General features: G+C 51.4%; 1 protein-coding gene across 12 annotated transcripts in view; it reads left to right on the forward strand.

Moving 5' to 3' along the window:
• Wnk2 (WNK lysine deficient protein kinase 2) overlaps positions 1 to 14,503 on the forward strand; it is a 107,618-nt gene that overhangs the window by 55,769 nt on the left and 37,346 nt on the right. For all 12 annotated transcript variants that reach the window (XM_021180036.2, XM_029468369.2, XM_085831106.1 and 9 more), the window contains 5 exons: positions 4,142 to 4,433; positions 7,636 to 7,835; positions 10,916 to 11,071; positions 11,513 to 11,704; positions 13,092 to 13,631. In XM_021180036.2, coding sequence (XP_021035695.1) covers positions 4,142 to 4,433; positions 7,636 to 7,835; positions 10,916 to 11,071; positions 11,513 to 11,704; positions 13,092 to 13,631 — 1,380 coding nt within the window. The remainder of the gene's footprint in view (positions 1 to 4,141; positions 4,434 to 7,635; positions 7,836 to 10,915; positions 11,072 to 11,512; positions 11,705 to 13,091; positions 13,632 to 14,503) is intronic.

Consider the following 14,503-nt stretch of genomic DNA (forward strand, 5'->3'; position numbering starts at 1 on the left):
TTGTTCCGAAGGCAACAAAAGGAGTTTGTGTGCCACATTGGGCTTAGCTTGAGCATAGTAGACCTCAAAGCCCACCCTCATGGTGACACACTTCCTCCAACAAGGCCACACCTCCTAATAGTGCCACTTTCTATGGGCCAAGCATTTAAGCACATGAGTCTCTGGGGTCCATACCTATTCAAAACACTACACTTGTCTTCATAAATGAGGCAAGGGCTGCACTACAGATGTGATTCAGCCTGCTCTGCACTGGGCCACGTAGGACGTGAGGGATTGGGAGCTGAGCCTTGGGATCAGTGGTTACAGGATAGCTAATATGTGGTGAGGGAATGTTGGGGCTCAGTGTGAGTGATTGCATCCTGAGTGCTGCTTTTAGGGTGAAGCTCAGCGTCCCTGACAGGGCGATTCTGGGTGTCTGGCTTCACCTAGACCTCAGCTTCCTAGTTTGTTTTCAGTTCCCTGAAAGACTCGGTGTCCTAAACCCAAGCATACCATTCACACCATTGCTGGATGCTGCTTAACTGCTTCTTAAGCAGTTGACACCCAAGGCTTTACCCTACCTCTGCTGGTCACAGGGTAGAGAAGGACAGTGCTCCCAGCAGGGTAGGGCCATTGTAGGTGAGTCACCTCAGCTGGTCCCTGCCATTTGGCTGAACTCCCAGGCTATGTCCCTGTGTCAGTGCTAGGGAAGTCCTGGGCCCAGCACCCTCCCCTGAATGTCTCCTCTTCCCTCCCACCTTCTCCCCTTACCTCTCTTCTGCCTTGAACTGTGTTTTCCTTCCATTACAGGGCATGTCGTCCATAAAATGGGCATTCATGTAGAAAGGACATGATTTGTGTCAATGTGAAGAATAATAAAAAATACCAGATGGTGGTGATATACACACACACCTTTAATCCAAGCACTTAGGAGGTAGAGGTGGGAGAATCAGAGTTCAAGGCCAGCTTGGTCTACGGGAACAGGTTCCACAACAGCTGGGGCTACACAGAGAAATCCTGTCTCAAAAATAATAATAATAATAATACCACCACCACCAATGTGTATCCTCACTCTGCCTAGCCTGGTCACCAGACATAACAAATTGAAAACCCTATATTCTCCCTGTGAAGGCTCTGTTTTGTGAACAGCCACACACAGGTTCATCTCATAACTCTACCATTCTCTGATGGGGCCTCAGGATAGGTTCTGGGTCCCAGGAGGCCTGTCAAGGTTCCAGCTTTGCCCTTCTACATCCTGTATATTAGAGACTTCAGGGTCATTACTGTCCAGGCCATCAGCCCTTCCCTGAGCCTAGGCTATAGGAGGAGTCACTGTCTGGCAAGACCCTAGACTCCTGAGGCTACACAAGTGGTGAAGTGTCACAGGTACTCTAGAATCCAGATGAGAACTTCTGGACCCACCTAAAGGGTGATAAGGATGAAGATGGATTGTAGGGTGCAGATGCAGGTCAACATGGCAGAATGAGGTTGAGCAGGGCAGGCTCTGTATGGTACTGGGCATAGGCAGTGAGGCCCCTCCTGGGGATGACTGAAGTGTTAGAGAAAGTGGGAATAACCATGGTGTGCGTGTGTGTGTGTGTGTGAGGTGGTTGGGTAGGCCTTGCCCAGTAGAGTCATGGAGCCTTAGAACAAGCATTCTGCAAATGGTAGAAATAGCCAACTGTCTTTAATGTGGTCTGAGATCACACTAATGGGACTTTAGGGATGGCCATGACCATGTGCTTTGTGCTTGGGCCACCTTTGTAGACCTCTCCCAGGGATCAGCGTTAGTTACTACATCTGCCTGGGCTCACTCATTCTAGGTCACAACTGACTTGGGCCATTCTGGCCTATCTAGCCTCAGCTGCCTCACGAAAGTTTCCAAGGTTGGCTTGGAAGTCCCTGGAAAGAGCCTGCTCACGATTGTAAGGACAGAAAAAAGACCCTCATCTGGTCTTCTCTTAGGGTGAGGAATGCCCTGCTGCTGGGAAGTCTCCCCACCAAGATGGTGGCTGAGACACAGGCAGGCCCCCATCTGCCTGCCAGTGGGCCGATCCCACAGAAGATTGTGTCCTCTGGCCTCTCTCATCTGACACTTTCCTTGGCCACACGCCCAGCTTGTGCTCTGCCAGAGTCCACGAGGCCTTCACCTGGGAGATTTCCGTGGGGGATCTTTCTGACAAGCTGAGTTGTCTCTCAAAATAAACTGCTTTGAAGTGATCTGGACAATCCCCCTGGAAAGTTGGAGCGTGTTACCGAGAACGACTCCCACCCCCACCGCATACTGTTGGAGAGTGAGCTGCTGCCTAGCACCCTTCACCCAGAGTACATCCCTGTCTGTCATTTCCCATGAAGCAGGGGGTTTCTCTTGCACTCAGAATCAAAAATACCATCAGCATGCTACCGCCATTCCTCAGGACCCTTGGATTCTTGGTGTCCGAGCATTAGGGGCTCCATGGCTCTTCAGTCCTCTGTCTTCTGTGACCTGACTCTTGGGAAGAGCTCAGACTCCCCTTTGGGGTAGGCAGTGCATCCTTAGGAATCTCACAGAAGGGGCTGCTTTGTCACCGTAGCCTGCCTGGGGCGATATGTTTCTGTCCATCCCATTGTGTAGAATACTTGCTCTGAGACAACACAGCACAGTTATATTGAGATATCCAAAGCCTCACAGGAGATTACCCTGACCATCACACTCAGAGTGCTCCTGCCTGTGCAGGCTTCAAGTTGGGGGAAAGGCCTCTCATGAGGTACAATCAAGTGTCAGCCAGGGCTGGTGGCCCATGTAACAGAGGACCTAAGTTCCCTGCTGATGGGTCTCTGTGGAGAATAGCTCATGATGTGGTCTCACCCAGTGCAGTAATGCCGGGGAGAAATGGGGTGTGTGTCAGCGGGGGTTTGGGGTGGGGGATAAGGAGACTCAGATGCACAGAGACAGTTGAGGAAAGGAGATAGGAAGGGCGAGACTCTTCACACCTCCCAACCTGATTCCAGTGGGATACCCTGTCCCTCTTGTCCTCAGGTGTGGCCTGCATCCCTGGGTTGCCGCTTATTCTGGTGTTCCGATGCTCAGATGTCCTGGATTTGCCCTAGTACTGGCTCACATGTCATTTTGCACATCCCTGTCTTTCCCTGAGCTTGTCCAGGCAGTTCTGGCTTATCTTCCTTGTTCTCCTGCCCAGCCCTGAGACATCGAGCCAGTGGCAGTTCTGGTTTCCTGTGGCCTCTCAGGATTGTGGACGTCGTTTCAGGACCCTTAGGTTAGGCACAGCTCATGGAGACAAGTTATCTGCACATTCACATACAAGTGCCATCTGTGTGCCTCTGGGTTCACGACTATTTTACTGATAGTGGTACCATGGGTCCATTCCACACTCAAGGCCAGCCTGGTCTACCTAGTGAGTTCCATGCCAGCTAGGGACACACAGTGAAATCTGGCCTTACAAAAACAAACAAACAAAACAAAAAAAGCCTCATTTTCTTTCTTTAAAAAAAAAGAATGTTTAGACTATGTGTATGGGGGCGGGGGGCTGGAGTGGGTAGTGATGATAATATCCACAGCTGTGCAGTGCCCACAGAGTCCAGAAGAGGGTGTCAGATCCCCTGGAGTTGGAATTACTGTGGCTGGGGACAGAACTCTGGTCTTCTTATCCACTGAGCTGCTTCTCCAGCATCCCCACTCATTCTCCCTAGAACTGCAGTCTTCATGAAGGGAAGGGGCTTAATCCCAGCTTTTCATGAGTCCCAGTCAGCTCCTGCAATCCAACCACTGTATGGGTCTCTGTGTCAGGAAGTGGCTTTGCCACAGACATTCCCAGCTCGCCCTGTTTCCCTGGAGATCCTGACGTGCTCTGCTGATAAAAGGAGTTTAGGATTTTTGTCAGGCCCACGTGTTCCTCGTACCGCTTTCCAATGACCAAATGGACCTCCTCCTCCCTGGATGGTCGGGGTTTACAAAATCATTGAATACTTGTTGCATGTGAGCCACCATCCCACATACTGGAGCCTATAAACTTCAGAGAGTGTTGAAGATCCTGAGGTGTCTAAGGAGCCCCGAGGACTATGGTAGAGGTGGTCCTGAGCACTAGGGTGTGTATGATTGTGTAAGTGATGCATGCTGGATGGCTGATCCCCAACACACTTGACCACGGGTCTGCCTTCGCAGATCGATTCGGGATTTTTCCACGAGAGTGATGTGAAGATCGTGGCCAAGTCCATCCGTGACCGGGTGGCACTGATTCAGTGGCGGCGTGAGAGGATCTGGCCTGCACTGCAGTCTCAGGAGCCAAAGGACTCGGGCAGCCCTGACAAGGCCAGGGGTCTGCCAGCACCCCTGCAGGTCCAGGTGACCTACCATGCACAGAGTGGGCAGCCTGGACAGCCAGAACCTGAGGAGCCTGAGGCCGACCAGCATCTCCTGCCCCCTACCTTGCCAGCTAGCGTTACCTCCTTAGCCTGTGAGTATATGGAGTGTGGGGTCACCACAGTCAGCTATGTCCTTTCTCCCATCCCTACCAGCATAACCAGTTTTAGGGCAAAGCAAAACAAAGTCCTCAACTTTTATTATGACACTCTGTGAGAATGGCAGGTACCCAGTGAGCTCCTGCCTGTCCTCAGGTGGCTGGGTTGTTGCTTCCAGCTGTAAGTGGTCCCCTGGAGCTTTGGTGAGGCTTTGGTCTCCTGTTCCAGGCTCACTTCCTGCTAGCCACCTTGTGCCAGGGCACATGGTGATCTCTTAAGAGAGCATGTCCTGGGGTTATAAGGCTAACAGATGGCCCCCAGGTGCTAGGACACGTGGGTCCCGATTTCTTGGCCAGTCCAGGCTTGTTCCTACTGCCTGCCCTGCAGGGTGTGGGTGATTGTTTCAGGAAAAGGATTGGGCTTTCCCTACATCCCCCAGTGACTTTGTGAGCAGAGGACCGAGGATTGCTGAGTCTGACTTCCCAGGTCAGACGGCCTTGACCTAGTAGGGTCTGAAGGAGCCACTTCCACCTGTGAATCTGTGGACTGGCAGTTGGTTCTTTATTCTCTCTTAGAGGAACAGTCCTGGCCTCATGGAGGGATAGATACAAAGGCCAAGGGAAGTACCATGACCAATCTTTGGGTGAGGGGGATGACTGTGCAGTGGACCACATGGTGGCTGGTTGGCTTGGAGTGTTTATCACTGGGATCGTTCATCTCTGCTCTTGCTCTCAGTAGAAACCCCTGAGAGCATTTGTCCACTTTCAAGGGGTTGTTTCTCCAGAGGTGGATTGGTTACAGGCTTCCTCAGAGACCATCCTGAGAGGACCCAGTAAGTCTCAGGACAGGCAGCCAGTGTCCTTTTTGCCTCCCGTGTCTGAAACCTCAGCAGTGAGCTGAGGCAGGAGATAGCTTTGCCCACTCTGTGAACCAGCCTGGAACAGATCAGCAGAGCCCAGTGACCTGCACAGACCAATATTTGAGGCTATCCATGTGGAAAGACTGAGGCCCTGTGTATTTAATATGCAGCCCCCTTTGTTGGCGACTCAAATAGCGTCCAAGAAGACATCTTACATGCAAATGAGCGGTCCTCACTTTGAAGTCCTTTGCCCACTGTTTATTTCACCCCACGCTGAGCTCCGCACACTGTGCTTCAGAGAGATCCAGCTTGAGACCTAGAAACAATGTCCCGATTGTGGTCAGATGCTGAAGGTCACAGTGACCCAATATGAAAAAAATCCCATGGAGTTGGAGAGTAGGCGACAACTTCACGCCAAGCGTAGGAATTCTCTCCCCTTCCTATGTGGCTCGGGACACCGAGGGGCGAGGCACCGAGGCCATGGCTTTTGAAAGGCACAACTCCAGCCCTCTGTGTGACTTTTCAAAGGGATTCTGTTCACTTTCTGCATTTTATTTAAAGTAGATGGCATAGTCATATTTTTCAGAATTTTAAACCCCTAAGGGTGTCCAGGAAAGTCACTTGTCCTCGCAGAGGCAACAGCTACCACCAAGTCTTTTAACCATCCTTCCAGAGATGGTCTACATGTCACACACACACACACTCACAAAGGCAGACACATAGCATTATATGTACAGATGCACACCCAGTGTAATCCATGGATGCAAAGACATACACATATATCATATATCACACTTACCTCTGTACTCACATGGACATAATGTATACACACACTCGCACATGTGTGTACCTCCACACATGGGACTATACATGTGGACATGTATGCATGAATATACTCACCGGCTGGCAGTGGTGCCTGCTTTTAATCCCAGCACTTGGGAGGCAGAGGCAGTCAGATCTCTGAGTTCGAGGACAGCCTGGTCTACAAAGTGAGTTCCAAGACAGCCAGGGCTACACAGAGAAACCCTATCTGTAAAAACCAAATACATGTATGTATATGTGTATGTGTGTGTATGCATACATGCATGTATGTTTGTATGTATGTATGTATATATACATATATATGCACGCACACCTATGTGCCTGCATATGTGATATGATATATACATGAGAACACATAATTGCATACCCTCATTCCCCTTTCTTCAGCAATGGACAGCACCCTCAAATGCCCTTCTGCCCACTGCTCTGGGCTTTTTGTCTTCATTTTCTCCCCTGACTGTGAGAGTTCTACAGTGACTGACCATTCTCTGCCTCACCACTGGTAAGGACTCCAGATAACACATTGCCTGCACAGGACCACGGAGCACACACTTGTGTTGAGCGATCCCCGCCCCCCACCCCACATCAACTCTCACGACTCTCCCTGGCAGTCGAGACCGACCTGAGCAGGTGGCCTCCGCTCTGCCACATGTTGAGGACCAAGCAACACAACTCACGGGAGGGGGGAGGGGGGTTAGCCAAGTGAAATGGTAATTATGCATGTAATCTATACAAGTCACTTGCAGTATTTAAAGTGTCACACACATGGTTGGAGCTGTGCCTCTTGAATCTTGTTAGGGTGAGGGCCACCTTCTTCTTCCCCACCTCCCTCTCTCCTGTGTTGTCTCTCTCTCCCCTCCCTTCCTGTCCGTCTAGGTAGAAGTGGTCGCTCTAATGAGCAGTTGGCTCGTGTAAAACCAGAGCCACTTGTGTAATTGGTTTTGCCCAATTAAGCCTCAGAGTTCCTTGTCTTCTTAGGTTAAGATCACTCTTTGGAAAGATTGTGAGGGCAGAACCAGCAGGGCTCCCCCCTCACTTGGTTTGAATCATCAGTGGACAGAGCCCTCACTCTGAAACAGCCCCCTGTGAGAATTGCTTGGTGTTTTGGTGGCAAGCTGTAAAGCCCGTGGCTTTTGGGATCCTTAAGCGTAACCTCAAAGTGCTGTTTCAGATGGGTTTCCGGTTTTCATTCATCACTGGCTGACCATGTGGGCAGGCTGCCTTGCCAAGTACCAGAGCAGGGCAGCCTCAACACCTGTATACCAGAGTGGGCAGGAATGACAGGGCTCGCTGGTGGGCTAGCAAACTTTGCCTACCCTGGCATCGGAGCCTATTGGGATCACAGGCATGGCTGTCTATGCTGCCGTGTAGTAGGCAACAGTTTAAACAGCATTCCTGAATACAACCCTGACGGTCTTACAGAAGGAGTTTAGGAACAAGCCACTCTACCTGCCTGTCGTGCCAGGGACATGGCATTTGGAAGTGTCCATGCTAAGCCATACCTTTGTCCTCCCCAGCCGACAGCACCTTCGACAGTGGCCAGGGCTCGACCGTGTACTCGGACTCCCAGAGCAGCCAGCAGAGCATGGTGCTCAGTTCGCTTGCGGACACAACCCCAACCCCAGCCTCGTGCGTGTGCAGCCCCCCTGTGAGTGAGGGGCCTGGCCTGACCCACAGCCTGCCTACGCTAGGGGCCTTCCAGCAGCCGGCCACTGTGGTAAGTTGAGAGCCACCCTGTTCTTTCCTCTTGGCCTCTTGTCTAGGCTGTGCTAAGGATGGTCAGGGTTAGAGTGGCCTATTGTCAGTTCCCAGCCGCATCTCCTTGGGGGGATTTGAGGATGTAGCCCATGGAGGGCCATCTTTCTGGGAGCTGCAGAACTGTAGGCTGAGGAGCCTTAGATCTGAAGAACTCCTTGATAAAGAGTATGGAGTGTCTGGGAACAGACCTTAGGGGATTGTTTAGGTAACTGTGATAGAACCAACATGCCTTGTCCTAGGTTGTCACCAATGCCACTCAGATACATGATACTGGTACATTGGGACCCTTTCCAGCCTATCCCAGGAATGACAGGAGTGTATCCATTATGATGATGGAATTTGAAGCTTTTTATTTTTATTATTACTATTAATTATTATTTATTTATTTATATTTTTTGGCTTTTTTAAGACAAGGTTTCCCTGTGTGGCCCTGGCTGACCTGGAACTCACTCAGTAGACCAGATCGGCCTTTCTCTGCCTCCCAAGTGCTGGGATTAAGGGTGTGTATCCCCACCAGCTGGAGCTTCAGGTTTTTACCACTGCCCGACCTGCTAGGGAGTATCCAAGACTCCCTGCCATGTCTCCCTTGGCTGGAAGCAGCTGTTACAAGTCAAGGGGGTGAAAATGGGGTTGGAGCAGGAGGCATCTTCAATATTTGTAGAAGGCGAGAGAGGCTGTGAGGATTCCTGATAGGCAGTGCATGATCTGAGAAGTCGATGATGAGGGAGGAGTCAGGCAGGGCCTTTATTTTATTTTGTGTTTGTGTAATGTGGTATGTGCAGGTGCAAACACCCTTGTATGTACATATGGAGACTAGAGACCTGCATCAGGAGTCTGTACCTTATTTTTTCTCTCACTGAACTTGGAGCTCCCTGGCTGGCCAACAGGCCTCTGTGACCCTCCCTGTCCCTTGCCTCATGAGAGTCCCTTGTCACTGAGAGTACAGGTGTGCTCTGGATGCAAACTCGAGCCTTTATGCTTGTATGGCAAGCCCTGTGATTTTTGCCTTTTCTCTACACATTGAGGAAAATTCTTGTTTCACGTTTCTTAGCGGTCAGCCTAAGAATTTGCCTATGACCTGGGTGGTGCAGCTGAGTTCTGAGAGGGCGATTAAGGCCGGAGGATGGGCTCCATCCCCACCCCGTCACTCGAGAGCTGCCCCCCACCATATTGGTACCCGCTGTTGTCACAGTCTTGGGCTGCTGTGGTGCCTTCTTGGCGTTGGCTGAACTCTGCTGTGTGGCATTTGTCCTCGATCACACAGGTTCTCTTCCCTGTGTCCACACAGAGTGGAACAGTTCCAAAGGCCCAGCAAACCTCTGGAAAAGCAATCGACACAGGATTTTGTCTGCCTCTGCTTCCCTGAGCCCCAGGATTCGCTGCGATGTGCACATTGGCAATTTTATTCAATTTACAAAATGAAATGAGGTTTGGTTTTAAATGGCCAGAAGACCTCTTATAAGAGGACCTGCTGCCCCAGAGGCTTGCTTGTTCTTACAAGCTGGGGCTGAGCCAAAATGTCCTGCCTGCCTCTCTCATGCCTTCCAATCATGGTTAGGGCTGTAATGTACTAACTGCTGGTCCTCACCAGGCCCCTTCAGTCCTATGGGTCTTCAGTGTCACCCTCCACATGTCAGTCAGGAGACTGGGCAGAAACCACAGCTGTAGACTCAGGGCCAGAGCGTTTCGTCCTCTTTCCCTGCCTCCTGATGTAAAGATAACTTAGACAGAAAGTATGGCTGTGCTGTGGACAGTACATCCTGGCCTCTTGGTATTTTCTGAAGCAGACTGCTGTGGTGATGTACCTCTGGGATTCAGTGGGGTTCAGGAGGAGGGGGAGGACTAAATGGAAGACCACCAGAAGTAAAGGGTCACTAGGCCCTGCCTTTGCTTCTGAGCCACATACAGTGACCCAATTTGTCTTGACGTGGTCTAGCTGGGGCCAACTCACCTGTCTATGGTTTTAGGTAAATCCGACTTTGAGACTTGATCCCAAATACACCTATTCCCCCACACTATTGCCTAAAGTATCAGGAAGGAGAAGCGAGAGGGTGTTTTGGAAATCCCTGTTCCTCTGCCTCCCAGCAATGTCCTAGGAAAGTCTGCTGAAGAGCGATGGACATCAATCTCTCCTCTGAGCCTTGAACTTATGTTCAGAGATGCTCCGCACAGCCCTTCCACTGCCAATACCCTCACTGTTGTAAAGTAAACTCTGCATAGACAGAGGTTTTCTCATAAGTGCTATGGACTCTGTCTCTGCACAATGAAGATGCTTAGAGCAAAACATAGTAAGACAGGACTGCAGAGGACCGGGTTTGATTCCCGGCACTCACATGGTGGCTGAAAAACATCGTTGACTCTAGTACCATGGGATCCAGTCTCTGCTTCTGGCGTCACAGACATACACACAGGCAAAACACCATGCACATGAATTTTTTATACAAAACAAAACCAAGGAAGCCTGAAAAATATTGACAAAGTAGCAGCAACTCCTCAGCCTTGGCCTCCGTGGACTGGTTTCCTGTTCTTTTGTTGGCTGCACGCACCAGTACCCTTCCTACATGCGGCCCTGTTTCTGTCCCCTAGTGGCTAAGTCTCAGGGGCCCTTTCCTTGCCAAAGGCTTCACTATACTAGCTTTGTTCCCATTCTTGTGGGTGCTGGTACCTTCCCAATAGCTGCAGGTTATATGCTTGTATCTCTCCACAATATGAACTATCCGTATGGATTCATCCTCTGTAGTCTGAATCATGTCTGTCATAAGTATCCACAGCCTATATCCTAAAGAGTCTTTCTACAGTGCTGAAAACCTCCGTGGTGGTCTTTCTACATGGTTGAGTAATATCCACGGGCCTTATGTTCTGGAACACACCCTGTTTGGGAGCTGTGACCACATGTGGCTTTTCAGCATTGTCAATGGTGTTGTAAGGCCACCACACCTGGCTTCTTCTGAGTCACCTTGCTCAGAAGGTGGGGAGGGGGCTGGGCACAGGAATTAGAAGGGCCAAGGGTAGCCACTGAATGCAGCCTATCCTCCGCAGCCTGGCCTGTCTGTGGGCCCTGTGCCACCCCCTGCCCGCCCTCCACTCCTCCAGCAGCATTTTCCAGAATCTTCCATGAGCTTCACCCCTGTGCTGCCACCACCCAGCACCCCTGTGCCCACGGGCCCAAGCCAGCCAGCACCCCCAGTTCAGCAGGTAAGCATGACACTTCATGTTATCCTCTTAAATAGTCCCCCTTATGGGGGAGGTCTGCAGTTTGTAACACAAGGCCTGCTCACGGAAAACTGCTTACACCTAATGGTTTTATAAGCCGGCTCCAGATTAGCAGGAGTTTGTGAGCCGTATGTGGATGTATGTTGTGAATGGAATTCGCTGTGTGCATGTGAGTGTTGTGTGTGAAAACATACAGTCTTGAAGTTATGCAGGGGTGTATATGCAAATGATGGGGACACTGTGTGTGTGTGTGTGTGTGTGTGAATCTGAGTGTATATGTGGGAGTGTACGTGTAGGGGAGGGTTTATGTAAATGAGCAAGTGCAAGCTTGTACAAGCCTGTGCGAGCCTGTGCGAGTCTGTGCGAGCCTGGGCACTGGGTTTCTCCTGTGTCTGAGCACAAGGCTTCCTTTTCTTCCTCCAGCCTCTTCCAATGGCCCAACCACCTACCCTGCCACAGGTCCTGGCCCCACAGCCCATGGGCACTGTCCAGCCAGTACCCTCTCATTTGCCTCCATACCTGGCTCCAACCTCCCAGGTCGTGGCCCCTGCTCAGCTGAAGCCTCTCCAGATGCCACAGCCACCTCTGCAACCTCTTGCTCAAGTCCCTCCGCAGGTACCTCTGGCCCATATTCTGCTCACCCCGGGGGTGGGGTACCAGGCCATGGACCGGGCCTGTTCATGCGTGTCTCCAGGGGCTTCTAGCTAGGGAGGTAGGTTTAGCAGCATGGTATCATACCCTGTGTATTGTATGTCTCATGCTTCAGGGCACCTGTGACTGCCAGAACAGGGCAGGTCCTGGGCATAGCCTCTTTTGTCTGTTTTCCCTCTGTCCCAGGCTGAGATCCCTCTGGGTATGAGTGGTGTATATGGGGGTCCCTCAAGGAGTGAGTGAGGTAGCTGTCATCCCATTATTTCTGGATTGCTAACCAGGATAGGAAAGGGTTGGTCCAAGCCAAGGGCAAGGCTCTCCTTGTGGTGACTGGGTGGGCATAGAAAGCCACTTGCTTGCTTTGGAGGATTGTCCTGCAGAGCTCTGAGAAGCCAGCTAAGGGTGAATCCTTAGAGGTGCACTTGTCACTGCAGGTGGCTTTTAGCTGTTTGTCACATGCAGCACAGTGGATTTGTGAGTTTGTGTGTGTGTCCTCATAATTGTACAGAGGTGTAATTAACATGATACTTGTGATCACACAGACAGAGCACTGCTTACGGGAATAGCTATGGAGGCCAAAGTGCTTACTTAACCCTTCAGGTCAGGCACTACCTGATAGGAAGAGAACAAACAGAAGGTTCTCAACTGTATGCTGTTGAAAGGCCAAATGCGGCCAGAGAGATGGCTCAGTGGTTAAGAGCACTGACTGCTCTTCCAGAGGTCCTGAGTTCAAGTCCCAGCAACCACATGGTGACTCACAATCATCTGTAATGGGATCTGGCGTCATGTTCTGGTGTGTCTGAGGACAGCTACAGTGTACTCATATAAGTAAAATAAATAAATCTTGAAGGAAGGAAGGAAGGAAGGAAGGAAGGAAGGAAGGAAGGCAGGCCGGCCAGCCGGCCGGCCAGCCGGATGCTACAGGAAGTGAATGGCATTGCCTCACCTATCAAAGGTTATGCTGAGAGCCCTCTAAGGGGCTGGCTTCCATGGAGTTCACAGGATGAGACCTTGGGCTGATGAGAAACTCCGTGTCTAGGCTAGCCCATTAGCTTTGATAGTAAGAGCCCTGTGGTCATCCTCTGATTCCATATGAGAGCAATCCTACCTCCCTTGGAGCCACCAGCCAGCCCATTGGAGATTTGGACACACCGACTGCTCCATGCTGGTGCCAGAGGCATATCCAGCACGTGGATCTCCTGTTCTGCTTGACCGTGTTTATAATGCTCTATGGCAGCTTACTAGGAACCACTTCATCACTAGCAGCTGTTTGGGAGGCTGAGCCACTTCCCACAGATGCTGCAGGCCCCCGGATGGCAGCCTGACTAACGTGCTGCTATACCTTTTTCAGATGCCTCAGATGCCTGTGGTCCCCCCCATCACCCCCTTAACAGGACTCGATGGCCTCCCTCAGACCCTCACTGACCTGCCGGCCGCAAACGTGGCCCCCGTGCCACCACCTCAGTATTTCTCACCTGCTGTGATCTTGCCAAGCCTCACAACGCCCCTGCCCACATCACCGGCCCTGCCTCTGCAGGCTGTCAAGCTGCCTCACCCCCCTGGAACACCCCTGGCTGTGCCCTGTCAGACCATCGTGCCAAATGCACCAGCTGCTATCCCCCTGTTGGCCGTGGCCCCGCAGGGTGTGGCTGCACTGTCTATCCATCCAGCGGTGGCCCAGATCCCAACCCAGATCCCAGCCCAGCCTGTGTACCCAGCAGCCTTTCCACAGATGGTACCTGGAGACATCCCACCCTCACCCCACCACACGGTGCAGAGCTTACGGGCCACCCCTCCGCAGCTGGCCTCACCTGTGCCTCCTCAGCCTGTCCAGCCCAGTGTCGTTCATCTACCTGAGCAGGCTGTTCCAACTGCTGCCTCAGGGACCCAGGTAATCCACTGTCGGGGTGGACTTAACACTCAGTGCCTGGAGATCCCTGAGGACTAGTTTTAAGATGTTCTTGAGCTGTTCCCATTACAAGGCCACGACTCCTATTAGTACCTAAATTCAAAGGTACATAGGACCAGGCAGGAAGGCAGTTCTGTCCTGTGGTTAACCTTTCTCTCTCTCTCTATTGTTTTTAGCATGCATTTAATTTTATGTGTATGAATGTTTTGCCTACTTGTAAGTAATGTACTATCTATGTACCTGCCTGGGGTTGGCACAGGGTGTCAGGTTCCCTGGAACTGGAGTGAGTGATGGTTGTAAGTCACCATGTAGATGCTAGGGAATGGAACTCAAGTCTTCTACAAGAACAACAAGTGCTCTTAACTCTAAGCCATCTTCGGGCCCCAGTTAGCCTTTCCTATGAAGAGAATGTTGGAGACAGAGACCTGAGGCAGTGGAACATCGGCTGCCTCTTCGGGAGCTGGGGGCATCAGGATGGCCGACGTGTTCCCCACTCCTTCCCTACCTCTGTTTTGTGGTTGAGCACTCCCTCAGCCTCAGGCCAGTGCTGGCAGTCCTGTTGGCCTCAAGTGACCCCTCTGTGGGTACCAGGACTTGCATGTACCCTAGGCTAATCCTTCCCGGACCACAAAGCAAAGCAGAATGCACATTCCTGTGTGAACAGAGGGAACAAAGCAGAGAGCAGTAAGGGGGTCTGAGGATACTGAGCTGCCGGGTGGAAGATGATGATGTTCAACTGCCCTGGTGTCAGGTGGAGATTGGTACAGTGTGCCAGGCTGATTATGAACAGATGTGTGGTATATAGGGATGCTTGCCTTGTTGCAAGAGGCCTGCCATGTAGCTTCACACACCTG

Source organism: Mus caroli, unplaced genomic scaffold (genome assembly GCF_978045245.1).
Source record: "Mus caroli unplaced genomic scaffold, Mus_caroli_1 scaffold_15, whole genome shotgun sequence".
Lineage (NCBI taxonomy): Eukaryota > Metazoa > Chordata > Mammalia > Rodentia > Muridae > Mus > Mus caroli.